Here is a 26,382-nt window from a genome sequence, read left to right as displayed (position 1 = left end):
AGGCGACACGGGGTTCACGACCGGGAGGGAGAAGGAGGGGGGTAAAAGACCGCCGTGAAGAGAAGAAAAGAAAAAAGATCACGGGGGGGAAAGGGAAAGAGGAAGAAAGAGGAGAGAACGGAGGAGGGGGAGGAGGAGGAGAAGGAGGAGGAGAAAGCAGAAGATCGAAAGGGAAGAAGGGAAGGAAGGAAAAAGAAAGTCCCCAGGCCAGGATGGGAAAGCAGGACAAGTTCGCTTTTCTGGTGGTGGAGCGTCGAGATTAAAAGAAAAGTTTCGGCTTCGAGGGGATCCTGGCCCAACTGGACGGCGTCTACGGGTCAACGCCGACTGGTTTAGTGATTGATTATATATGAGAATTAAAGAAAGGATTGGAATCAATTCCTTTCCAGATCTACTACACAAAGTCCGAACTTCACAGCCTTTTTTTTTTTCGGTGGTGGGAATTCGGAACAATCGAATAGATTTTACTATTTGGTTTCCTCTCCTGAGAATTTCCACGGGGGAGAGAGAAAGAGGATACACTACTTACTACTAACTCGATACATCCCACGACTGACCGTTTACCGTATTGTATGACAGGTCTGGTACAACAGCCTCTCTCAGTTGTCTCCCCAGCGGTATAATCAGTCATTGCTACTATTTATTCTTTCCCTTCTCCCCCAAGGTGTCTATCTGTATCTGTATCTGTATCTGTCGGTCTGGTCAGAATACAACCAACCATGACACCGCTGCAAAGAATCATTGATTCAAGTTGGTTAACTGACACACATAAGACACACACATACTTACATACACACACATCCGACATTCGCCATATTTTACCAACACATTGAACACGACGGAACAGTCTAAATATTTATTAATATTACTGACTACGATAATCACCTGTCAAATCAACGAACCATCCCGATCACCGTGAACCCCCCAGAGCCAATGATAAAACATCTCACACCCCCATTGAATCGTGTCTCTGGAATGTCGGATCATCCCCCAGGCTCTCTCTCCTTCTCCTCCTCCCTTCATGGAACAACTACATATAAATAGTAATGGTCGAATCACAATGACAGACACAGAATAGAGAGAGTGTGTGTGTGTGGAATGGAATGTCCCGAGTGAAACCCGTACTTTTTTGTTTCTTGACGGTATCTCCGACCCGACGCCCGCCGCCAAAAGGGAAAGCTCGATTCCCCCCAAAAGGCTGATCCATTCCCATTAACCTTAAACCCTGGATATATTTTCCCCTCCAGGCAGCAAAGGTCAAGCAAGAAACAAGTTAATGATGATGATAATGTTGTTGCTGACGACATGAAGAGGAAGTACTAGTAAAGTATCGTGGCAATAACAGTAAGTACAAAGTACCTACTAACTTCACGTAGTCTACATGTCTAACAAACTACTAGTAACTATCTACTACTATCCAAGTTGCTCTGTGCGTGCCCAGATACTAATATGGCCGTGCCAGGTTTGGGGGTGGGAAGGAGAAGGAGGGGGGGCAATGAAAAGGATGGAATGTCAAGGCAAAGTCAATTGAATGGATTTATTCGATCTGTTCCACAACCAAAGCATAAGGTAAAAAAGAGAGAGAGAAAAAAAAATGTGAGAGGAGAAAACTCGAGTGTTTCCGTGGAGGTGCCTGTGGGCGATGGCCAATGAGAGGAAGTGGAAGGGCCCACTATCCGCCAGACTTCGCATCCGAAAGATTGAAAGTCGCTGGGCGAGGGATTCCGTGATTGGGTTCTGTCTGAATTAGTTATTACTTACCAACAAATACGGAGTAACTTCAAGAAATGAATTGAAGGGATAGTTTTCATTGTTTGATGTGCCTTGCAATTTATTAACAGGTTATATACAAAGTAACCAATTAATTGCGAAGACGGTGCTACTCTGTATTAATTCATTAAGGAAGACAGTATATTCTCGACCGATAGACCAGGCTTACTCCCCAAACCCCGACGGACTTATCACCACGCGCCATCCATATCAGGCCATGACAGTACTAATTCCACCTCATCCCGGTCTAAAACTGCCACTAGCGCCGCTCCAGTAAGCTACCGCCTCGTCCACGTTCCAGATCACACGATTTCCTTTCCCCCCCAGTCACAAGTACTAAGCCAGCCATGGGCCAGGCTGACGTTGCCCGTACAATCTCCGCCTATGTACCGGCATAGCCCACCAACCATACGTAGCAAATATCATCATGAAATTAAGTGTCAACCAACTAGAAACATCATGTACACTCGTAACCAAACACCTAACTACACGGCCCGTCCCATGTCAAGCCAATCCATCCCAACGCACCGGGTGAACCTTCCTCAAACGCCTTTCCCAATCCCATGTCCAACTATCTACGGATTCACTCGTCATCCTGACCTTCCGACTTCACAATCGTGGTCCGGCTATCGTCGTTCTCATCCTCTTCTTCGATGATACTTGGCTCCAGTGAGAAGCCCCGCCGCATGGTCCCGGGCTCAATGGATGGCCGCACACTACCAGACCGCACGCTCATGTTCGACCGCACGCTCATAACATCGCTATCGCCTTCTTCCATGCCTTCGCGGGCTCGCCCGCTGGTCTGGCGTCCCCCATGAGCCGCGGCCAGAAGCTTGAGGACCGCGTTCTTGACCTTGACGAGCGCGTTCCGCCCGGCGGCCTCGGCGGCCACGCCTTCCTCGATCGCCTCATCCAGCAGCTCCTTCACCTCCTGCGCCAGTTCCTTATTCTCCGGCGTGATTTCCGCCTGCGCACTGCGAACGCTGGAACTGAACGGATCCTCGCCTTCAGGAGCCCGGGACCCGGACCGCGAGGGAACGACCGGAGGAGCGATATAGAGCTTGCTCATAAGGGAGAAGAGCAGCTTCTTCTCTTCCTTGGAGCAACGGTTGGTGCCGGTGCTGATTCCCAGCACCCGCTCGAGGATATCCTTAACCAGGGCGAGGTGAACAAAACCACAAGCATTGGCGTTGGCCGGACCACCCGCAAGAATCCTCTCCCCGCCCAGTCCGACAACCCGCCGCTCATCAGTCCACTCAGCCAGCATACCCACAACGCCGGTCATCAATGCCTTCAGCTCCCGCTGGCCCACCGACTCATCAATGTCACCGTCACTGTCTTCCTCAGCCTCGAGCGAGTAATACTCTTCGGCGGCATTCAGCGTGGCCCGGATCACGGGAACCGCGACCTTTCGCATGTGCTGGGTGTTTTCCAGTCGTGAATGGCAATACACGGGGAAGAAGTAGGCCAAGGCCTGTCTCAGCGCAGGGTTGTCCCGAGTACGAGGATGGAAGAAGGAAAGGATAAGTGACTGCAGGAGAGTCTCGACAGAAGTTTGGTTATATTCCTGAATGGCCGGGGGGATGTTCGCGCCCGCTGGTGTGAACGTGTTCGTGAGCAACAATTTGGAGAGCGCTGTAGCGGCAGCTGTTTGCACGCTGTTAGGCGAGCTGGACTTCAGCGACCGAGCAAAGACCTTCAACAATGGCTTCTGGAAAACTGGCGGCGCCACGGTCTCGCCGTCATCTTGTTCCACAGGCACAAGCAACGTGGGATGCGTTGTCAGCATATCACACAAGATGTGGATGGCAGTCACCTGCAAAGCCTCGTGGCCCTTGCTGAAGCAGTGGATGAAGAGAGTCATGTTTTCCTCAGCCAGAGTCTGTAGAATCGTTAGTAGACCGTTGTAAGCACTTCATAGAATAGTTCCTACCTTATCGAGTAGACAGCAAAGACCCAGACACTCAAGACCCCTCTCACGGATAGGGGCCTCGTGACTTCGAACGGCAGGCACGACGAGGTTGTTAAGCATAGTCACCAAGTTCATGTTGGCCTGGAGGTTGCCCTCGACATTCTGCAACATGCACTGCGCAATATACAGACATTTCATGTTGACCATGATCTCCTTCAGTACCTTCGCTTTAGCCTCCTCTTTGTTGAAAGGCTTCTCTTCTTCGGACTGAGGGGTCTCGGATCGGTGGCGGGTGGAGCTGGCATCGCTGATTTCTGACCTTGCAGACACGAAGCTGTCCTCAGTCACAATAGTGTCGTGGACTTCAGCAATGGCTTCCAGAACAACGCTACAGAATTCCTTTTCAGCAGCAGCGTTGGGGCCGCAAACACATCGCAGGGTCTCGACAGCAAGCTTGGTGCACTCCTGAGGGAGTTCCGGTACGGCAAGCGACTCACGCAGTAGGGAGAACATCTTGCGCCGTCCAACTTCATCACTGTAGTCCAGAGCCATGGAGATATGCAGCAACTGTTCCACGATAAATTCTTGCTCCACGGAATCGTCATCATTGGCATCACCGGTCTCTTTGGCGATCTTCTTCCGCTGCAACAGGTCGGTCATGTACTTGTGTAGGTAAAACGCAAGGGCTGTGACTTCGGGCATCTTCTCGTCTGCAAGCTTGTCGTACTTCCCTTCATTCTCAACGCGGCAGAAGTCGCTGAAAGACCGAATCATGAAGGCCGATTCTGCGGTAAGGTTCTCCCAGAAAGGCTCGTCGAAAACAACCGCCTCCCGATAATCCGGGCGACCTTCCCAGAAGCTACGCATGGCTTCATGTGCAATTCCAGACTCTACTCCGGAGTTGACAACATCAATTCTTTCGAGGAGCTCAAGCAGCCCGTTGAAGTTCGGCGGGGAGCGTTGGCCTGTAGGTCCGGCTTCGGGGTCGTTATTGGTGCCAGCACAGTCTTCAACCCAGCGGTCGTAGAACAATTTACCCGTGGCTTTGCGAACGCTCTCATCACGGTCACGGAGACCCCATCGAAGAAGCTTCTCTCGCATAGACAGCGACAAATGCCGGAAGTCACCAAGGGTGGGAAGAAGACGCGAGTACAAGGCACGTCGAGTGGCGGCATCGAGATCGCGGGCTCGTTCCAGGAGATATTTCAGGGTGCCCGGCACCAGAGGGAGGTTTATAAGGAGGGTCTTTCGTACATCGGCACTGGTATCATTCTGCATAATATCGATGAGTCGCTCGAGCACAGCCTTGCTGTCATCGTCATCTTCGTCGTCGTTGCCTGCGAGACGGCCAAGTCCCATAACAGCCTGCACTCTTACGGCAGGCTCTTTGTCTCTAATACGCTTCACAAGCCCGCCGCGAATGGCGTGGTATTGGTCATCGTCTATCGTTTCGAGGGAGTTTACAATGTGGGCGATGATTTGGGTGGCGCGAAAGCGGACTGTCTTGTCTTTGGTTGCTAGTAAGGGAACGATTATGTTGATCAGACTGGTAGTCAAGCGGGAAGTGGGCGTTTCAGGCGAGTTTTGCATATCTTCATCGTCGTCATCCGCAGCATATAGCTCTGCGTCCTTCTCGGAAGCCAATGCCAGGAATGCGCCGAGAAAGCGTAGAATGCGGTCTCCGACCGGCTCTGATTTCTTGATAGGGAGAATGCGCAGAACGCAACGGCCGACCTCCGTGTTGAACTCCGTCTCGGGCAGAGTCTCTTCCATAGGAAGCGTCCACTCTGCCTGGGACTTGCTGCCATCCTTCTTGGAGCTCTTCTGGGATATGCCGCAGCAAGCTTCTTGGAGCTTCCTCAGTCGGACGACGAGTTTCCGATGTCCGGTTGTCGAGCGCTGCGCATCGGCGAAAAGGGAGCATACATCGCGGCGCAAAGTGGGAATGGCCTCTGGAAGAGAAGGCTCCTCGGGGATAGTGAAAGACGGGGTCACTGAGCCTGCGCGCGAGGGCTGAGCGGAGGTCTTGCGCGTGGCGGTGGATGTTGAACGGGCGGATCGGCCAGGCATGGTGGCTCAATGGCGGGGTAGATGTCTCGTCTCAGACAGTTCAGTAAGGGGTCGGGAGTCAATAGTTGTCATGAATCATCCTAAATCAGTTGCATCGATAGATCTTAACGCGTCGTCCGTCCAAAGCGTGTCTGGCGTGTGCAAGAGTTCGATGTGTTCAGGAGAAAGACTGATGCTGTTCCGATCCAAACATTGCGGAGGCTGTCACGGGGCTGGATAAACAAACAGCCCAAACGGGAAGGCTGATAAGGGCTAGGGCTGCACGTGGTTCAATCTACAGAAGATTACTGGGCTGTACGAGAAACATGCAGTTCACACTGAGCGTGATGTCATTACACTGAAAATGCACAAGATGTAGTTTAACATTATGCTTTTCACGGGTATCAACACAAAAACACTATACAATAAAGCTGCCACTGTCAGCTCCATCATGGAATCTCCAGTAAAGGCAGTGAAAGCAATCACGCCATCGACCACGTGACGTAGCTTACTAACACCGATCATCGGCATGCGGGCAATCTGGGGAATCGCTGCGTTCCTCCCTCAGCATCCAGGCGTTCTGGGTTTGACAATTAGCGAGCCATTGACAGCATGTTTCGTCAGAGTATCCGTCGATTTGGCACAACGGCACTCCGCGCCGCGGAGGCATCAACAACCTCCTACAATGTCCGGGTATCCAAAGCCCAGGGCTTCACCAACGGCCTCACGGAAGGTATATATGCACCCATACCCGTCTGCCACCGGCAACTCAATCGCATAACTAACCCCCCTCCGCAGCAATCGGCAACACCCCCCTGATCCGACTGAAGAAGCTTTCCGAAGAAACCGGCTGCAACATCCTCGGCAAGGCCGAGTTCCAGAACCCCGGAGGCAGCGTTAAGGACCGCGCGGCTCTATTCGTCGTCGAGGATGCAGAGCGAAAGGGCCTCCTGAAGCCCGGCGGTACAGTGGTGGAAGGCACGGCAGGAAACACCGGAATCGGACTCGCGCACGTCTGCCGATCCAAGGGCTACAAGCTCGTCATCTACATGCCGAACACCCAATCGCAGGGCAAGATCGACCTGCTGCGTCTCCTCGGCGCCGAAGTCTACCCCGTCCCTGCCGTCGCATTCGACAACCCGCAGAACTACAACCACCAGGCACGCCGGCACGCCGAGTCCCTGGACAACGCTGTCTGGACTAACCAGTTCGACAACACCGCCAACCGCCAGGCGCATATCGAGACGACCGGTCCGGAGATCTGGGCGCAGACGAACGGTCAGATTGACGCTTTCACTTGTGCTACGGGTACCGGTGGTACTTTGGCTGGTATTACGCGCTACCTGAAGACTGTCAGTGACGGGAAGGTCAAGAGTTTCCTTGCCGATCCTCCGGGTAGTGTGTTGCACAGCTATATCCAGAGCGGTGGGAACTTGGTCGAGCGCTCCGGTAGCAGTATCACTGAGGGTATTGGCCAGGGTCGTGTCACGGATAACCTGCAGCCGGATATTGGTCTGCTGGACGGATCGCTTAACATTCCTGACGAGAAGTCGATTGAGATGGTGTACCGCTGCTTGGATGAGGAGGGTCTGTACCTCGGTGCCAGCTCGGCGTTGAATGTGGTGGCCGCGCAGGAAGTGGCGAAGAAGCTGGGCAGGGGTAACACGGTTGTTACTATCTTGTGTGATGGTGCTTACCGCTATGCGGATCGGTTGTTCTCCAACACGTGGTTGCAGACGAAGGGACTGCGTGGCGCGGTGCCGAAGCATTTGGAGCGTTATGTTGTGCTGCCTTAGATGTATATCAGACAAATTGTGAATAGACATGATGTATGCTAGAACGGACTCTTTGAACTCAGCTGCGTAGTAATAGTAGGAATGGTACTTCAATGGGACTTATGATGATACTACCCGTGACCCACTAGTATGTAGTAGTAGTAGTAATATATATATCCACACCACATGACCAACTCACCACATGACCAACTCACCACACCCAACTCCAACATTCATTAAAAGACTGAAACCCAGAACTCCTCCATTATCACTCGCATTACTTACCCTTAAGGTCCACACTAACTCACCAGTGATCGAAATGATCGAACTTACATAGTAAGTTATGGTATGCGTGTCCAGCAACCATACAAAGATAGTCGAAGTCTATAAAGTTATCTACCGTTACAACCAGTTGCCAACAGTTATACATAGTTTACTAGTCATTATGAACCAGAAATAGAGGTTTATACTTCGTAGTATACTACTTGATAAATATATGAGCGGTACTAATGGTACCTGTATATTTATATCATTGTTGACTTGACGTCATTTTATACATCGTTCCAGTACATACTGAAATACTACTATCTGAGAATATGATTAGTGAGTGCGAGTCTACATTTACCAAACCCACCCACCATATTTCACTAGTAGTAAGACCGCTGCAAAGAGATCTATTCTATCTGTACACAGTAGTAATAATATACAATGAGTCGAGTCAAGACCATCCATCCATCCATCCATCCCCACCCCTCAACCACAACCTCAAAACCATGAAGTCTATCAACATCAAACAACCAACATCATCCGAAATAGAGATAAAATAAAGTAAACGCCATAAAATGCACCCATCCCAAACGCCACCCATGAAAAACAAACACAACCCACATTACACCCTCCCTGTCTTCCCCACCCTTCCCATTTACCCTTCGGAGACTTGGCAAATAACTCAATCATCCTTCTCCGGCATCCTCATATAAGCATCAATCGCAGCACTGAACGCCGCAAAGCCGGCACACCCCGCCGCCGCAGCCTGGGGACCAGCCTTCGCACCCAGAATCCCACCAGTAATGCAACCCGCAGCGACCGAATTCGTAAGATCATTCTTGGCCCGCAAGCCCTCAATACAGCACTCAGTGCCAGAGTACAGCGCACCCACGACACCGAAGTTCTTCGCGCTGGACCATGACCGCTGGCCCATGTCTTTGAATCCCCTCCGCACTTGCTCTTTCCAGGGGAGGTCGGCGATCGCTTTGCCTTGCGGGGTGAAAGTGGAGTCGTAGGACATCTACACATATACCATGTATCTGTTAGTTTGATTTTGGGAGAGAAGGGAGGGTATGGGGATTGGGATGGGGGCAGGCGTACGCTAGCCATGAACAAACCGAATACACCACCCAGACCGAAACCCATTGTTCCGGCCATGACGGTCTTCATGGGGCAGGATTCCATGGCGGAGTACATCTATAACCATTATTATTGGGTTAGCTTGGTTTTCTGATGTAGGAGGGAGAGGGTAAGGGGTAGGGGAAAGTGTACCATCTTCACCATGGCTTGTTCTTGCTCGCTCATGCCCTGCATGTTGGGTCCTGCTGCGCCGGGGGCGCCGCCGAGGCCGCCCATCGGCGTGGTCATGCCAGCGGGGTTCATTGTGTATGTTGTTTTAGTGTCTGAGGTATGTGGTGGAGCTCGAGAAGGGTTGATATGGAGGCTGGAGTGGTGGAGGAGCTCCGCGACACGGTGGTAGTGAGTGGTGTAGACAGACGGCCGATTATCGCATCCCCCGGACTTTTTGCGGAGATGGCGACGGGCGCAAATTTATTTTTACGGGACGCGGGAGGTGCCAGAGTTGCAATATCACGTGATATTCCGGGATTTCGCGATACTATACGGATACTATCTACTACCCCTACTAATACAGAGCAAGATAGCTAAATCTAGGCAATAAGTAACTGTTTTTACAGCCAGTACATTCTGACATAAATACATTCTAAAACATTGCAAGAAGGTAAAGAGTGAAATCAACGCTCATCGTAAAGGGTATTGCAACATTCATAACCCTGCGTTAATCCGTCGGTCTCTGCTTGGTCGCACATATCGTGTCCATATTTACATTAGCATTGGAAGAAATAATCGAAAGCCGTAATCGAACGGCATATTCAGAGTAATCGAGCAATCAGTCACGCTTGTCGTCCTTGTCAATCGGCGAATAGGGTTCCTTTCGTTCGGGGGAGAGACTGCGCTCCCATTCGGCCATCAGGTTGGACGCGGTCCGGGTCAACTTTGAGGGCGCCAGCTTGGTAATGGCTGGCCAAGGGATACCGTCGGATACGCTGGGATCGGGAACAATAGACTCGTGTAGGGCGCGCCAGTCGCCAAAACTAGTGCCAGTCAGCGTATCACTGTCAAGGGCCAAGACGAGGACAGATGCCTACGAAAGATATAAACACTGGTTAGGACCTACCTGGTACTTGTACGTGGACTGCTGCTCTGCGTCATCGGCGACTGGTCCTGCTTCGACTCCAACGTGGAGCGGCTGGACGACGGCGTGTGTGTCTTCTTCGGCGAGTCCCACTCCCAGTTGTCTTCAACATCGGGGATGTGGGAGTCGCCCTGTTCGATCCGCCCGCTTGGGGTACTGGAGGCTCCGCGAGCGCTCCGGGACTTCTGTCCAGCTGTATCAATGCCGAATTCACTCCAGAACGACGCGTCAATGTCCGCCGAGTTGGAGTCTTTACCAGAATAATTCGTCCCCGCGCGTGACGTTCTGCCCCCCTGCATGGATAACCGGTCTCTGCTTCGCGATGTCGAGCTGGATGAATCCCGCTTGCGTACGGGAGGTACGCCCCGGGATTCGGTCGCACTGATGCCCTCTTCTCCCACGGTCGCTTGTCGGATATCCTCCAAGAATGTCCAGAGTCCCTCGCGCAGGTCGGAGGCCATCTGCTTGCCGGTGCGCATCAGCGCCTCGCGAGATGGAGGAGGCATGGTGTTTCGCCACTGCGCAATCATGTCCTCGGTGGGCTTGGAGGAGTCGCCGGAACCTGCACTGCGCTCAACAGACGACGGCAGAGTGGCTGACCGGGGAGACCGACCAATACGACCATTCACCGAGTTGGTCTCCGACTCCGATGCGGCCCTGCCGTCTCCAGAAACCGACACCGGCGACAGCAAGGACAGGGTCCGGGTGTGAGAGCCCCGGAACACCCGTCGTCCATTGGCTGAGACGGTCGTGCCTTGGGTTGCAGCTGCGCGCAGACTGTGGCGGCGATCCAGCTCCCGGCTGAGTCGTGCGTGCGCCAGCGAGGGGCTCGCGGAGCCGCTCAGACTGGGGTCTCGACGATGCGAGCGCTCCGGAGTCTGATCGGGGGATCGCAGCGGGATCAAAGGCTCTGCCCGATAGCTGATCTCCGCTCGCTTCTTGGTCCTCTCGGACGAGGCCCACTGCTTCTTCAACGAGTCCAGCTCAGTCTCCGCACGATGGAGCTCCTCCCGCAGCTCCAGCACTCTTCTTTCCTGCGAGGCGATGGCGGTCAACAGTCCGGAGCCATCATCTTGTTCGTCAAAGGCCAGGGGAGCTCCCAGATGGGGGATCGGCGAGGGGTAGGCGGAGGAACGAGTCACGGGCGTCATGGATCCAGGGGAGGCAACACTCGCACTAGGGTCGACGGTGGCGGGCGGCGGGATGTTGATGGGGAAGTTCAAGGTCAGTCGTTTGGCGTGTCGAGCAGCACCATTTGGACGTGCTGGCAGAGAGGATCGCTTCGACTCAAGGGTAGTTCGATCATGCTCAGTGGGAGGGTTTGGGTGGTGGTGGTGTTGGGTGAGGTGGTCGGGCGACGACAGCTGCAGCAATGTCTGGGACGTTTCCGGAGCCATTCCCGCCCTGCCCGTTCCCGGGGAATCCCCCATGACGGACCAGCGTACTGAGGATGGAGACTTCGTCGTTGATCAGACAGGCCTGGGGAGTTGGTTACAGAAGCTGAAGCGACAGAATCATGGCAAAACCCTGGAAAGCCCGACAGGAAGGATAGAAAACAATCGATCAGGGGCCCGGGAGTCAGTCAGATGAATGCTCCAGGGGGGGCGGGCACGAGGGAGAGGAATTGGCTGATAAGAAAGCTAAAGAATGTATGGGGCCAATCAGCCGCATAAACAAATGGTAGCCGTTTAAGAGGCAGAAAAGGAGGAGATTGAAGAAAGAGAAGAAAGAAGGTCAGTCAGGGTAAGGGAAAGAAGGGAAAAATAGAAGAAACGGGGCCGGGAAGCAACACGGCCAAGAGAAGAAGGAGTGTAATCAAATCCCATCAAATAAAAATGCCGAAGAGCACGAGCACAAGAGGAAAAGGTCTGGCCGAGGGCACGAAAGTATGGCTAAGAGCCAACGGGTCTTAGTGAAGGTCACTAAAGCCACCAAGTTGGCGGGCGAAGGAGGGAAGTGGATGGGCTCCAGCGGGTCGCAACGCGCATCCCTTCCGCCTGCAGTCTTGCGTTTCACCGCGTTCTCATTTCTCTCATTTCTCTCATTTCTCTTCTCTTTTCTCTTTCAGGGGGTGATGGGTGATGGGTGATGTCCATGGAAATTACTAACCCGGTAGTTAGATGAGGATGGACACTGCAAAAAGGTGTATACCCAGTATAGATAGTATATGATTATCTATCTACATGATCATCCATCACATTTCATTATCTTTCCCTGCTGCACGATGCGGGGAGACATGCACGCAAGGGGGAAGGAACATTTAAACAGCAATGATCAATGAGGATCATCCTCCCCTCCCTCATGTGGTTGACAGCCCCAACGTGATGCCAATTTACCTGCAACTGCTTTCTCCCTACGTATTTATTACTGCTCCTATTTTTAAACGTCGTATCGTCCCGACCCGTCTTCTCGGAGTCTGGATGGCCTGCTCGGCTGGTATTTCCGTTATTACTTTGTACCATCATGTTGTTCCTAATATACATCACGTAGGAGATTTAATTGATAACATTTTTCATAGAATTGTGGTTACCCATACATGCAGCAAATACATGCAGGACGCAGATCGCCTCAGTTCCACCAACACCAGCTATAGTTCACACAAAGTCCATACACTGTCCAAGATTATCCTTCCATCCAAAACAACAACAACAACAACAACAACAACAACAACAATTACAATTATCACATCATCAAAAGAACAAGAGAAAGAAAAGCAGTAAAAGACCTATCTATCAGAACAGAATTTAGTACACATGCTCGCCCGAAATATAATCATCAGAAATGAAAGTCGTCGCGCAGATTCGGAGCTGAGCCATCGAGCCAGTCCCACGGGTTGTGCCACGCTGCCACACCAGTTCGACCAGCACCTGGCCTCCAGCTTGGCCCCAACCCACGGAGCCCAAAGCAGCAAGGAAACCGTACCAAGCGAGGGGAATTATGCAGAAATGAAATCAATAGGTGCAGCATACAACAAGCCCATGGACCCAACATGTAAACGCCCCGGGAACCGATTTTGTACAGATAATAAGAATAAAACAAGGTCAAAAGAGAAGACAGAGAGCCGCAAGGGACCTGTCAATAACGTCAGGGATACAAGGAGGAGTTTAGATCCCCGGCCAGCGGTTGCGGAGGCCTTCAGACCATCGTTGATAGAGCACATCCGACAACTGCTTCGTGTGCTCCATCCCCGGCACTTGCTGGCCCGGGAGATTCGCCAGCTGCGCCGGCTGCAGGTTGGGCTCGGCCACTGCCGCACTCTGGCGGCGCCGATGGCTTTTCAGATGTGGGTTGTTTTGTGCCAGAACCAGTCGCGGCCTCTGTGGGGATTCGGCCGGTGGAGCGGGTGGGACGAGGCTGGCCAGCTTGGGGTCGCTAGAGTAACCGCCAATTTCATCAGCTTCCCTTGCCATTCGCTGCAGGAAATATCGCCACTTACCCTTGCAGTCGCTCCGTCATCGCCCTCACGATGTGATACAGACCCTCGGGGTCGATCATTTCCAGATCACTCCACGCCTCGGCCAGCCGGGAAATTGCCTCGCGCTTCTCGTCATCTCCCGTCGTGCCCAACACCTCCTGACAGGCAAGTCCCACCGCCTTGCTGTATGCGCGACGGCCCAGCTGTGCTTCCTTGCTGTTGGGCTCCGAGAAGAGCGTCTTGGGACTGGCATTTTCGTCCGTGTAGGAATACTGCGGGGGGTATGAAGCGTCGGCGGGGATCTTATCCGACACCCGACGGAATTGACGAACGGTCGAGGGACTGTTCCCAAAGCTCATGTCCACCCCCAAAGGTTGCTTCACCCCGCTGGATCGTCGCTTGGCACGCCGCAAGGATGGACTGCGTTCGGGGGCCGGTGCCCGTCTGACGGCGGTATTCGTTGCATGCTTCGGTGGAATAGGTGGGCTAGAGATGTGCAAGTCGTCCATCAGCTCGGAGGCTTCATCAAACACCCAGTCCTGGGGTTCCGGCTCGTTCTCAAAGTCGTCGGGCTCTTCGCGGATAGCCATCGTGGGAGCTTTCACGGTATCAAAGACCCATCCGTCATCATCATCCAGGTTCCGAATCGTATTGCTGCAGCAAAGTAGTTAGCGGATGTGATGTGTGTTCGGGGGCGGGCCACATACAGGGACTCTGCATAATACTTCACTTTGTGCGTCACACCCCGACCAGCATCCCAGTCCTGCCTCCGGTGAATCAGCTCCTGTAAAGCCTCCGTTTTCCCCGCATTGCGGATGAACTTGTGTCTCAAAAGCTCCTTGGCGCTCGGCCTTCGGTCGGGGTCCTTGGTCAAGCATTGTGCAATAAAGTCCTTGAAGGTGTTGCTATAGTCGTCGCCTTGCAAGCGGGGGGCGGGTTCCTTGGGAATCAAAAAGAGCACTTTCATGGGGTGAGTGCTGGCGTGTGGCGGCTCGCCGTTGATCATCTCGATCGCTGTAATACCTAGGGACCAGATATCCGCTTTGTAATCGTATCCAGCCTGCTGGATCACTTCGGGCGCCATCCAAAACGGCGTTCCGACAAAGGTGTTGCGTTGGGATTTGATATTGATTAACTGTGCGGCCACGCCGAAATCCGCCAGCTTGACCTTTCCGGTATGCGACAGAAGTACATTGGCGGCTTTAATGTCGCGGTGGATCTTGCCTTCGCTGTGCAGATAATCCAGACCCAGCAGCAATTGCTGGCAAATAATGGCGACGTGGGCTTCGTTAAAAACGCCGGGTTTCAGCTAGAAGTGGTTAGCGAAGCGCACCCAGATTCGACAGGTCACTCATGGATTACCAGGTCCAGACAGGATCCACCACCGAGATACTCCATCACAATCCACAGCTTATGACCTCTCAGAAAACTCGCCTTGTATTGCGTCACGAATTGGCTCGCACAGGTAGCGAGGACGGAGATTTCCTGCTGGATTTCTTGGATATCATCTTCACTGGATTCGAGATCGATCTGTAGCAGCGGGCGCATGTCAATTAATGGATACGTTCAGCGGGCGAAAAAGCCATGAGTCACACGCACATGTTTAACCGCCACAATCTCTCCGGTAGCCTTTTCAATGGCCTTGTACACCGTTCCAAAACTTCCACCTGCAGGTGCAAACGGTCAGTTCCCGATGCGATTGCCTCCACTGACACATTCCGCAGGACCACTCACTTCCCAGCTCCTCCAGCATCTGATAATGACCTGACATGTCGTCCTCCATGGTTATCGTGCAGGAGGTCTCCTCCACGGATGAGACAGCGACGACGTGAAAAGTGGAGAGAGAAAAAATAGAAAGAGGTAAAAAGGTGAGCAGGGACCACACACACACACACACAACTCAGCACACAAGGGGCAACCCGCACAGCCAGCCAGCTGAATTAATCCTGTGGATACAAGATATACACGCTGAGCCGAACAAATTCGAGTGAACCGACCTTGGAGAGCGGAGGGATGGAGGAGCAATCAACGGGGGAGCTGAGGCTATCTACCAGGGACTCCTCCATTCAAGGACCAGCCCGTCGCGCATCCGGTGGTCGGCAGCCGCTCGCTCCCATGGTTCGCGGCAGACACAACAGGCGGTAGCTCATGGCAACCATGGTTCCCGCTGCTTCTTCCCCTTCACCGCCTGCCGCTGACCGCCGGACTCGGATTATTTGGTTTGCCGGTATGTCAGATCACATGCTGCTTTCTTTCCCTTAACTTATAACTTGCTCCATGATTAAGCTTCTGACCTCCGAAAATTATGACATGGAATAAGACCATGTCTTACACTGACATGTGCAGTTTTCTTTGATATTTAGCTACTCAGCAGCCACTTCACGAATACGATCGGGTTTCGATCGTGCATCTCATCGACGGGGGGCCTAAGAGTTAAATTACTTTCCCCGCATAGCCAGCCACCTTTGCTCTCTGCTAAATATAACCTAGACTCACTATGGTGGGTTCGTTTTCTCGGAAATCTTGGAAACCTGGCTATCTATCTACGAAATTCCGGATGCGACAACTTAGCTTATGCAATATCTTCGCCACATCTGTGTAACTCGACAAGGCCACCAGCATCTGGATGGTACCCTACACAGTGTACTCCGTAACGCTATATTCACCATAATCCATTCTTACGGCCCCCGGGTTGGCATTACCAAATAACAGGATATCTACATGCAATAGAATTTCTAGTTCCAACTATTGAGAACTACTAAAAGTAAATCTGAGTTTAATGTTGAACCGAATATGTTGAACATTACCGAGTACAGTACTTTTGTGCTCACCCGAACTACAAATGGAGCTTTCGGTCTGTAACTAACATACTTATTGATATACTTCAGTCACTCTTAGTTACTAAATGTAGGTTATGATTTTGAAGAGAATAATCAATACTACTATGGGCCAGGTCAGCTGTAGGCTCGGGAACCGAGGAGTCCGTGTGACCGAAGCTACCGTGGATCGTTGATGTATATCCTCCGTAGCACTAGTCAGGAACTGTAGGTCTGGAATCTCGGAAGGCGCGATGCTAGGGGTATAACTTTTTCAGTAGCTGACATTTAACCCCTCATCTCCTCCCGTTCCCTGTACTCTATTCAACCAAACACCCCACCGTCGTATCAGCCGAATATTCCACCATGGGGTTGTTGTCCAACTCCCACACCAACCAGCTACTCCTGCCGCTAACGGTCCTGGCAGCACTCACATTCGTCACCTCCAGGGTTCGTCGCTATCTTGTCCGCCGCGAATTTACACGCCGCCATGGCTGCCAGGAACCGCCCAGTGTCAACAAGGATCCTTTCCTGGCAATCGATCAAATCTGGGCCTCCGTTCGCTATTTTCGAGAGTACGTTTCCCTGGAGAAAAACGCTGAGCGCTACCGCCTCTATGGGGATACATACGCCTGGAAATTACTGCTGGGGCACTACAGAGTCTTCACTATGGAGCCGGAGAACGTGAAATCGGTCTTGTCAACGAGTTTCAAGGACTGGGGTCTGGGTCACCGTCTCCCGCATTTCGAACCGCTTCTCGGTAAAGGTATTTTCGACACAGATGGTGAGCACTGGGCTACGTCTCGTGCCCTCATCAGGCCCAGCTTCACCCGCGACCAGGTTGCGGACCTGGCAATGTTCGAAGAATTAATCCCCGACCTCTTTGCCCGGATTCCTCGTGATGGAGTGACGGTGGTGGATCTGCAGGATCTCTTCTTTCGCTACACTATCGATTCAGCCACCGCATTCCTGTTCGGTCAATCGGTCGCCAGCCTGAAGATGGACCAGTCGGAGCTTGGCTTTGCTCAGGCCTTCAACTATTCCCAGGAGGCCATTACATTGCGTTTCATTCTGGGCCCATTAGGCAGAATCTTCCCTCACAAGAAGGCAGACAAATGTTATCGTCTATGCCGGGACTTTGCTGCGCGGTTCGTCGACGAGGCAGTCCAAGCAGCCCAGTCCGAGGGAGCCGATGGAACTTCGGAGACAAAGCATGAGAGGTATATCTTCTCTCATGAACTGGCACGACGCACGTCTGATAAACGCCGCATTTTGGACGAGCTCATGAACGTTCTGCTTGCCGGTCGTGACACTACTGCCGGCCTATTGAGCAACATGTTCTTCATGTAGGCTAAGCACCCAAAAGTCTGGGACAAGCTGCGCCAGGAAGTGGCTACCTTGGAGGGCCGATTGCCCTCGTATGAGGAGCTTCGTAACCTGAGGTATCTCCGATGTTGCATGAATGAATGTGAGTAAACCGCTGCCGTGATTTTGCACCATAGCTCGTCTCTGACAATCTATCAGCATTACGATTGCATCCAGCTGTACCAGTAAACGGGCGCATTGCACTGAGAGATACAGTATTGCCAAAGGGAGGAGGTAAGGATGGTCGCTCGCCGGTCTTCATGCCCGAAGGGTCCACAATTGAGTACAATGTATATGCGATGCACCGGCGGAAAGATATCTATGGAGCTGATGCAGATGTTTTCCGCCCGGAGCGCTGGGAGAATAGACAATTGCAGCCTCGCTGGGAGTACCTTCCCTTCAATGGAGGCCCACGCATTTGTCTCGGTCAGCAGTATGCGCTGACGGAGGCCGGATATGTCACTGTTTGCATGGCCCAAGAATTCCGGACCTTGAAAAGCCAGGATCCAGGACCGTGGGAGGAGGCATTGACCTTGACTCTGTGCTCACGGAATGGAACGAAGGTGTCTGTCACACCGGCTTGAATAGAAAAGTTTGCCTGTTGTATTTGTACTGCTTAGCTTATTGTCGAGTGCCATATCAATAGCCAGACTGTCATGTTGTTTTTGGCCTCTACTATTGCACTTCAAGCACCTTATGTATGCTGAAGGGCTTAGAAGGGGATGTGGCGGGAAAGCCCTCCAAACCCGAATATTGTGGACACTGTAAATGACACATCACATTAACTACTAGATGAGGTTATTCATGCTTATTCTTCCTTGGATCTGGCTTGTATTCCCGTCTTGATAAGCTTCTGCTCCCGTGACTCATTCCATATAGTACCGGAATCGGTCTCCGAACTCCGATTCATATACCGAGTCCGCATACGACCAGGGACAACTGCTACCTTTGGAACTCTAGCTTTATTCCTTCCTAGAGAAATATCATAATACACGGCACTTTAATGATTCTCCAGATAAATAATCGTTTAGTAGATTTTCGCAATTTCATTATACTATCTAAGAATCGGACATCTCCGGCATACCTAGTGTATCGGTATCCGGCGTGCCGAACCCCGATAAGCATGGAAGCAGACCATTCCATCACTCCCACCCCTCTTCGCTACTTCTATTCTGTCATACAAACCAGATGCAAGATTTCCCTGGGTGGTGAATTTATTATCGTGTTTAAGCCACGAGTATACGCCCAGAATGGCCCCCCAATCATACGGACGGGTATGTTCAGCTCACCCACTATCTACATCTTGCTTACCAAGGCGGGCGAACAGGCTTGTCTGAATTGCTCCAAATCCAAATGCAAATGCGTTGACCGACCAGGAAGTCAGGGGTGTGAAAGATGTTATCGGCTGAACAAGACGTGCCTGCGAGGTACCTCAACGAGAGCGATGCAGTCCCAGAAGAACAATACTGTCGCGCGCATTGCTCAGCTAGAAGGCAAGCTGGATGAGCTGGTGTCATCTCTTCAGCCACAAAACCCACGAAGCACTTCTGGCAGCTCTGTTAGAAATTCTCTTTCTACTGCAGCATCCGATACCAGCTCCCCTGCTACATATGGAGATCATGATATCCCCGCAGCATCGACGTCTAGTTCGGACGGCTTGGATTCTTCCCCGGAAGAGTCTCTAGATATATTTCGTACTCACATGCTTCAGTATTTCCCCTTCCTACATATCCCTAGCGACGTGCAATGGATGCGTCAGGAGCGGCCATTCCTATTCCTCTGCATTATGGCAGTGACGTGTCCATCGATACCGACCAAGCTCGCCTTAGGGGAGAAGATTAGAAAGATTGCCACGGAAAGAATGTTCCTTTCTAGTGATCCAGGTGCAGTGAACCTTGATCTTCTGCTAGGTCTTTTGACAGTTCTAGCCTGGGGCTACGATCACTTACTACATGACACCGCAATGGGGCTGCCGCGGTTTACCCAGCTCGCTATAACGGTTGTTTACGAATTGCGTCTCAACAAGCCAATTCCTGATGACACCAATGTCCTTACTGCCGGACTCGGCGGCTGCGCCTCATCGAGGGCACCAACGCGGACGCTCGAGGAGCAGCGAGCAGTCCTAGCATGTTTTATTTTGAGCTCCATGTAAGTTTAATTGCACGGCTCTACGTGGTTATGCCTAACACAGCTAGCGTATCGACTTGTCTTGACAACATCCAACCAATGCAATGGACGTCACATATGGAAGAATGTCTCGAAGCTCTGACTCGGAAATGTGAAACGCCGCTTGACGAAGTATTCGCTCATCAAGTCCGACTGCACCGTATTGCAAGAGAGGCGGAGCATATCCGAATTGCGTCGACGGCGGTTCCGGCAGCGTTTCACCTTACTGCTTTGCAGAGGAAGGTCAACGAGGTCAAGCAGAGTATAACACCTGACTTGCAACATAACAGTGAGTAGATCACCGATTATACCATCGTCAGGACTTTGGCTCATGCTGAACAGGCCTATTCCGTGCGTCGACGTACTACACCGAATTGAGCATCCACGGCCTCGTCCTCTCAAAAAAGCAAGACATCCCAGACCTACAAAGACTCGAAGGACTCCACGCATGTCTCGAAACCGCCAGATCAGCATTAGATAGCTTCTTCCAGATATCATCCACCGACGACTATATCGGAATTTCATTCCCCTTCTTCAACTATCTCGCGCGGAGCATCCTAGTCATCATGACACTTTCAACGATGAACGACCCCATCTGGGACACAAGCCTGGTGCGATCGACTGTGGACGTTCTATGGATCTTGGACCGCCTGATCAACGAGGTGCAACAAGCCAAGGCGTCGAGAGGTGAAGAGAATGAGTCAGCCAATGGATTCTTAGACAAGTCGACCAAGAAACTCCTGTCACTTCGTGCCTCTGCATGTGCCGCGCTGATGCCGGCGAAGACGCAGGTGCAGTGTAGTAGCGTTGCCCAAGCGGCCGAGGACGACTTGCAGGTGTTGCGCATGTTTCGGGCCTACGAACTAATGGATGCGGGATTGATGGCTAGTTTCATGGAGGGGACAGCTATCTTTGATGGATTTTATTAGCTGATATTCCACAGACATGATATCTATATCCCAAAAAACTCCTAATCCACTCATCAACCACCTTCCAACCACCCCTACTCAAAACTAGTCGAATGCGCAATCTCCCTCATGCCCTCCAAATTCTCCCTAACCCCCTCAATCTTCCCCGAAAACCTCTTCCAACAATCCGGCCCCAACACCACCCTCAAAAACCCCTTATCAGCAATTCCACTCGCCATCCCATTCCCATCCACCACCTCCAGAATCCTCTGCGCCGCCTTCTCCGGATCCCCCTCCTGACTCCCATCCTTCGCCTTGATCAACTTCAGCGCCGCCTCCACCGGCGTCCCCACATAATCCTCATTCAACCCCGCCGCAGGCGCCACAAACGCACTGAAGAACTTGGTCCGGAAGTACCCAGGTTCAATGAGCAGAACGCGGATCCCGAAGGGGTGGAGTTCTTTGGATAGGGACTCTGTCATGCCTGTTCGCATCCCTATTAGCATACATACATATCCACACACAGATATCATCATATCATAGATAAGATATATAACTGATGGGAAACATACCCTCAATCGCAAACTTCGACCCCGCATAAACCGCACACCCCGGCGCACCATCAACCCCCGCACTACTACTAACATTCACCACCGTCCCGGCCCCCCTCTTCCTCATAAACGGTAACACGCCCTTCAACACCCTTATCGGACCATACACATTCGTATTGAACTGGGACTCAATCTCCGCTTCGCTCATGTCCTCTATACTGCCCAGCAGGGAGTATCCCGCGTTGTTGACGACGACGTCGATGACCCCGTCTGCGTGTGTGTTGATAGCCTTTTGGATTATGGACGGGGTGGAAGGGTCGTTCACGTCCAAGGGAATCCAGATCCCCCCCAGTGAGGTGATTTCGGGTTGTAGGGTCGATGCGGTGGTGGTGTTGCGCGCTGTGGCGAGGACGCGGTGGCCGGCGCGCAGGGCGGCGAGGGCGAGGGAGGCGCCGAGCCCGGAGGATGTGCCGGTTATGAGCCACGTTTGGGGCATTTTTCTTAGGGTTTGCTGGGGGTTTGGGGGGTGGGGGGAAGGTGGTAGTAGGAAGTAGGAATGTGTGTTGTCTTTATACTATGTAGTGGGGGTGGAGATGGAATAGCTAAGCTTATCTATGGCCCGTCGCTAGGGTATGGATTGGTGATACTCCGGGGATTGAAGGTTAATGCCATTTACTCCGATAGGGCTGGATGGTAGGTGCGGAGTTTGCGGAGTTAGATGGATCATTTCCGCATGTTAGAAGTTGGATGGAGTGGAAGTGGGTTTGGTAAAGTAGTTTGTGTTGTATACTCTGTAGTGTATTGGGGTTGATATGCTTTCTATATGGTAAATTGCATGAGGATTGTCCCTGATAGGGACAAAGATATGTGTATGGGTGATAATGAATTAGCTGCTTGCAGGTAGAGATGGCTGGATCTTGCAAATGGAACAAGGTATAATGGGATCGGATATAGGGGCTAGGCTTTACCCCTCTCATTGTCTATTGACAAGACAGAGTTGCTAAAATCTCACGTCAGATTGATTTTGGAACGAGGGATCAAGTCAGTGGCTCCAATGTGAATATTACGTATAGTTTGGTGAAAGAAGGTTGGTGCTCATGATAGCTTACGCTGCTTCTGGCTCAAATAATCTCCATTTTAAAAGTATGATATCAAGGTAACTCCAATATGCTGCAAATCTAAATGTACTTGTAGGGGTTCAAGATTCCATTCTATAATCATCAGTAATAATTTCTCGAATATTGGAAAGGTACTCACCGGGTCATATAGCCCCTTCAGCTGCTTCATCAACTTCACCATGGTTTCATTCTGGCTGTATCCGATAAACTCCTTCTTCGCAAGACCGAGACCATGCTCAGCACTGATGCTGCCATTCCGCTTCTGGATCCACTCGTACACCCAAGGCTCAATGGCCTTCTCGACCTCCTTGTTGTACTGGCGCACCGAGATGTTCAGGTGCAGGTTGGAGTCACCCATGTGGCCATATCCCACAACAGCACGGACAGGGAACGAGTCGTCGTCGCCAACGAATCCAAGCTTCGTCAGACGCTCCTTGCAGTCCTCGACCAGCTGGTACAGCTCCGGCAGAGGAATGGAGACGTCATACTTGTAGGTGCCACCCAGGTGGCTCAGCGCCTCCGTGATACCCTCTCTCCAGCGCCAGATGGCGTGGAACTGGGTCTCGTCCTGAGCCAGGACACCGTCCGCAACGATGCCTTCGCCCATGATGTGCTCCAGGAATCCCTCCAGCTTGGCCATGTCGTGCTCAGCGTTGGATCCGCTGGTCTCGACGAGACAGTAGAAGGGGTACTCGCCTTCCAGGGGATACTTGGTGCCAGTGGACTCGTGGACGAGCTTCTGCGTGCGGCCGTCCATGAGCTCAAAGGCGGAGAGAATCTCGGACAGGTGGCCCTTGGCTTCTTGGTAGGCCTGGCGGACCTGGTCGTAGCTCTCGAGACCAAAGTAGGCGACGTTGACGGCCTTGGGACGAGGGGGGCACAGGATGGACACACCGGTGATGATACCGATGGTGCCCTCGGAACCAATGAACAGCTGCTTCAAATCGTATCCAGTGTTGTTCTTGCGCAGGGTCGACAGAGCGTCAACGACGGTTCCGTCAGCCAGAACAGCCTCCACACCGAGGACGGTGCCGTGGAGACTGCCGTAGCGGAGGAGACGCAGACCACCAGCGTTGGTAGCCACATTGCCACCGACATGGCAGGAACCCTTGGCGCCCAGATCCAAGGGGAACAGGTGGTTGCGCTCAGCGAGGTACTGATCGGCAACCTCCAGGATGACACCGGCATCGACAACCAGCACACCGGAAGCCTCATCGAACGAGCGAATCTGGTTCATGCGAGACAGGTTGATGACAATCTCGTCAAACACCGGCACGGAACCGCCGACCAACCCGGTATTGCCACCCTGAGGAACCACCGCCAACTTCTTCTCGTTACAGTATTGCAGCACCTTGCTGACCTCCTCCTTTGTCTGGGGCTTGAGAACCAGTCTCGTGTGACCGCGGTACTTGCGCATCCAGTCGCTGTTGAAAGGCTCGATATCGTCGGCCGCGTCGGCGGTAACGCCATCGATCACGGCGGACTGGGCGCCCAGCAATTCCTTGAAGAAAGCCACATCGTCGGCGGAGATTTCAGCGAACTTGGGATCCCGCTTGAGGTTGGGGTAGGCGTTGCTGGTGTACTTGATCTCCTTGGTCGCATTGGCCGCGGAGGTGACGCTGAAGGCGCGGGCGGCAGTGGTCGCGGGAGACGGGGCGCAGACGGACAGAGGACGCAGCAGAGAGCGAGGCTTGGGCACGCGAGCCCGTCGGAGGGCGACGGAGAGATTCCTGGCACCGGACATGATGGGTGGTGGTGGTGAGGAAGACGGAGAAGAGCCAAAGGCTATATCTGGAAGTCTAAAAAGCTTACCGGTCGGAGTTGTGGAGGCCCTCCGGTGGTGCTTCCGTCCCGTCGGAAGGGCGGTATCGGCCTGTACGGCGGAGATCTCGGTTTAACCTATGCTCCCTGGATTGGAATGTTGGAGAGGAGGGTGACAGTATCCCGCGGATAATCGGGATGAATGGCCATTATTATGACGATGCTGCCCTTGTCTGACTTGGAGTTGAGTAACCAGTGACGTTATGTTAATATCCCTTGATATTGAGTAGCGCGACTGGGATGTGTGACTGGTGGAAAGATGAGAACTTCAGTTGTATGGGTTGGACCAATTGATGCAGTATGAAATGGTAATTCCAAGTACTAGTTATTCAGCAATTGACATTCAAGGCCAATGGAGTGTCATGATAACCAATTGTAATAGTATTGTTGGTGGATGAAACTGAGGGCAAGGGACTTCCCAAAAAGGAATCGAGGCAAAGCACGAGGTGCCAAGCCCCGCATCAATGCAGCCTCACAAATAGAAAAACAGTACATTCATCTCATGTCCAGTTGGGGATCAATTGTGCCTGGCCCATTACGCTGTGTCTCGACCCATCCATCCCGATCAGCTCACCGTGACAGACCCTCTTCCACAGAGAAAAATAGAACAGTAAGAGACTCACCCGTCGTTACGTCATGAAGATGCCCCGCAGTTGACCAGCTACCAGAAACATCTCTTCAGCGCGTCATTGTCCCCCCCCTTCTTTTGATCTCTTCTCACCATGTCCTCTACTGAGACGCAATTCGGAAACATGTCGACTACTGTTCTTGTCACTGGTGCTACCGGCCTTCTGGGCCGACAGGTATTCAATACCTTCAAGCACTCCGGCTGTCTGGTCGTTGGTCAAGGCTATTCCAGAGCCATACCTCCCACGATACAGAAGGCCGATTTGGAAAAGGAGGAGGACATTAAGAATCTATTGAACGAAGCGAAGTAATTCAACTCCTGACTACGACTTCCGCCTTGCATCTCACACTCAATACCCCCCAATCTCACACCCGCCTTGTTCACGAATTGAATCTGACTGATGTCCGTGCCCCTGCAGACCTCAAATTGTCATCCATTGTACGCCACCTCCTGCTTGGAAATGCAGCAACCTGCATCCCGTTGCACGCTGACCGTTCCGCTCTAGGTGCCGCAAACCGTTTCCCCGACCTGTGCGACCAGAACCCGGACCAGGCGCGTCGGGTCAACGTTGACGCCACCCGCATCCTCGCAGAAGAGACCGCCCGCCGTGGTGCCCTGCTGGTCTACATCTCGACCGACTATGTCTTCCCCGGTAAGGAGGGAGAGGCTCCCTACGAGGCCGACGCGCAGACCAACCCACCCAACCTCTACGGGCAGTTCAAGCGGGATGGCGAGCTGGCCGTGCTGGAAGCTACCAAGGAGACTGGGCTAGGAATCGTGCTGCGGGTGCCCGTGCTATATGGTACTGCCAAGGAGAACTCGGAGAGCGCCGTCAACACCCTAATCGATGCGGTGTACAAGGCGCAAGATGAGAACGCGGGGGTGAAGATGGACGACTGGGCCCAGCGCTATCCCACCAACACCGAAGACGTTGCACGAGTGTGCCGTGACATTGTAATCAAGTATGTTAAGGAGCGGCAGCGCATCCAGGAGCTTCCCAAGATCCTGCAATTCTCATCGGAGGACCGGATGACCAAGTACGAGATTTGTGAGAAGCTGGCGGATGTGCTCGGACTGTCCCTGGTTGGAATGGTGCGGAACAAGCAAGGAAACGACCCGAACGCGAGTGTGCAGCGGCCCTACGACACTCACCTGTCGACCAAAGCGCTGAAAGAGCTCGGCATTGATCTCCGGACGGTTGACTTTGTGTCGTGGTGGTAAGTTATTCCTTTCCTTACTGGGATCATCGTTGGTGCATAATCGAGGGGCTAACGTCGGACACAGGCGGAAACACTTGGGAGCGTACAAGCATTAAATTGATTGAATTAATTTAGTCTACTACTAGTCTGGAGCCCCATGCTGCGCAAATTGTCTAGCATGAAATAACGCGCGATGCTTGGTGTCTGAAACAAAATGAAACAACCGATGATCATCCCGGCGACTGGATCCAGCTAAGGTGTGTAAGAGTAGGAGCTGCTGCTGTAATTGCTTGTTGAAGGCTACATCCATTGTTGATATATTGGATGCTCAATCCGCCGTTGGTCGCACTTAACAGTAGTATAATAATCTAGAATCTGGCAGGTCGTTGAAAATGTATGAATTGGAA

General features: G+C 52.4%; 7 protein-coding genes across 7 annotated transcripts; 2 read left to right on the top strand and 5 right to left on the bottom strand.

Annotated features, from left to right (window-relative positions):
* Positions 1–892: 892 nt before the first annotated feature.
* BO87DRAFT_21144 (uncharacterized protein) lies at positions 893–1,357 on the bottom strand. Its single transcript, XM_025618623.1, has one exon. It carries the CDS (start codon positions 1,305–1,307, stop codon positions 1,056–1,058), a length of 252 nt encoding a protein of 83 aa, XP_025481136.1. The 5' UTR covers positions 1,308–1,357; the 3' UTR covers positions 893–1,055.
* A 792-nt stretch (positions 1,358–2,149) lies between these two features.
* On the bottom strand, positions 2,150–5,942 carry BO87DRAFT_375297 (condensin subunit YCG1). Its single transcript, XM_025622996.1, has 2 exons — positions 3,704–5,942; positions 2,150–3,652 (listed from the first exon to the last, which is right to left on the bottom strand). Exons 1-2 carry the CDS (start codon positions 5,750–5,752, stop codon positions 2,354–2,356), a joined length of 3,348 nt encoding a protein of 1,115 aa, XP_025481135.1. The 5' UTR covers positions 5,753–5,942; the 3' UTR covers positions 2,150–2,353.
* A 347-nt stretch (positions 5,943–6,289) lies between these two features.
* Positions 6,290–7,626, top strand: BO87DRAFT_375296 (cysteine synthase A). The gene is made up of 2 exons (XM_025622995.1): positions 6,290–6,464; positions 6,530–7,626. The coding sequence occupies exons 1-2, from the start codon at positions 6,344–6,346 to the stop codon at positions 7,525–7,527; spliced, it is 1,119 nt and encodes a 372-aa protein (XP_025481134.1). The 5' UTR covers positions 6,290–6,343; the 3' UTR covers positions 7,528–7,626.
* Positions 7,627–8,171: 545 nt separating this feature from the next.
* Positions 8,172–9,283, bottom strand: BO87DRAFT_375295 (translocation channel protein TIM22). The gene is made up of 3 exons (XM_025622994.1): positions 9,046–9,283; positions 8,875–8,970; positions 8,172–8,794 (listed from the first exon to the last, which is right to left on the bottom strand). The coding sequence occupies exons 1-3, from the start codon at positions 9,154–9,156 to the stop codon at positions 8,456–8,458; spliced, it is 546 nt and encodes a 181-aa protein (XP_025481133.1). The 5' UTR covers positions 9,157–9,283; the 3' UTR covers positions 8,172–8,455.
* A 399-nt stretch (positions 9,284–9,682) lies between these two features.
* On the bottom strand, positions 9,683–11,418 carry BO87DRAFT_305550 (uncharacterized protein; the record flags this gene model as incomplete). The annotated part of the gene is made up of 2 exons (XM_025619325.1): positions 9,683–9,908; positions 9,971–11,418. 2 exons carry the CDS (start codon positions 11,416–11,418, stop codon positions 9,683–9,685), a joined length of 1,674 nt encoding a protein of 557 aa, XP_025481132.1.
* Positions 11,419–13,092: 1,674 nt separating this feature from the next.
* On the bottom strand, positions 13,093–24,071 carry BO87DRAFT_395723 (uncharacterized protein; the record flags this gene model as incomplete). The annotated part of the gene is made up of 9 exons (XM_025625202.1): positions 13,093–13,360; positions 13,425–14,057; positions 14,111–14,664; positions 14,766–14,933; positions 15,003–15,070; positions 15,138–15,180; position 15,736; positions 20,290–20,465; positions 22,467–24,071. The coding sequence occupies 9 exons, from the start codon at positions 24,069–24,071 to the stop codon at positions 13,093–13,095; spliced, it is 3,516 nt and encodes a 1,171-aa protein (XP_025481131.1).
* A 587-nt stretch (positions 24,072–24,658) lies between these two features.
* BO87DRAFT_375287 (dTDP-4-dehydrorhamnose reductase family protein) lies at positions 24,659–26,323 on the top strand. Its single transcript, XM_025622993.1, has 5 exons — positions 24,659–24,758; positions 24,817–25,082; positions 25,195–25,214; positions 25,282–25,993; positions 26,061–26,323. Exons 2-5 carry the CDS (start codon positions 24,871–24,873, stop codon positions 26,089–26,091), a joined length of 975 nt encoding a protein of 324 aa, XP_025481130.1. The 5' UTR covers positions 24,659–24,758; positions 24,817–24,870; the 3' UTR covers positions 26,092–26,323.
* Positions 26,324–26,382: the final 59 nt, after the last annotated feature.

This window comes from Aspergillus neoniger (genome assembly GCF_003184625.1).
Source record: "Aspergillus neoniger CBS 115656 unplaced genomic scaffold BO87scaffold_11, whole genome shotgun sequence".
Classification (NCBI taxonomy): domain Eukaryota; kingdom Fungi; phylum Ascomycota; class Eurotiomycetes; order Eurotiales; family Aspergillaceae; genus Aspergillus; species Aspergillus neoniger.
The sequence above is the reverse complement of the archived record's forward strand: the minus strand, read 5'-3'. Positions and strand labels throughout refer to the sequence as shown.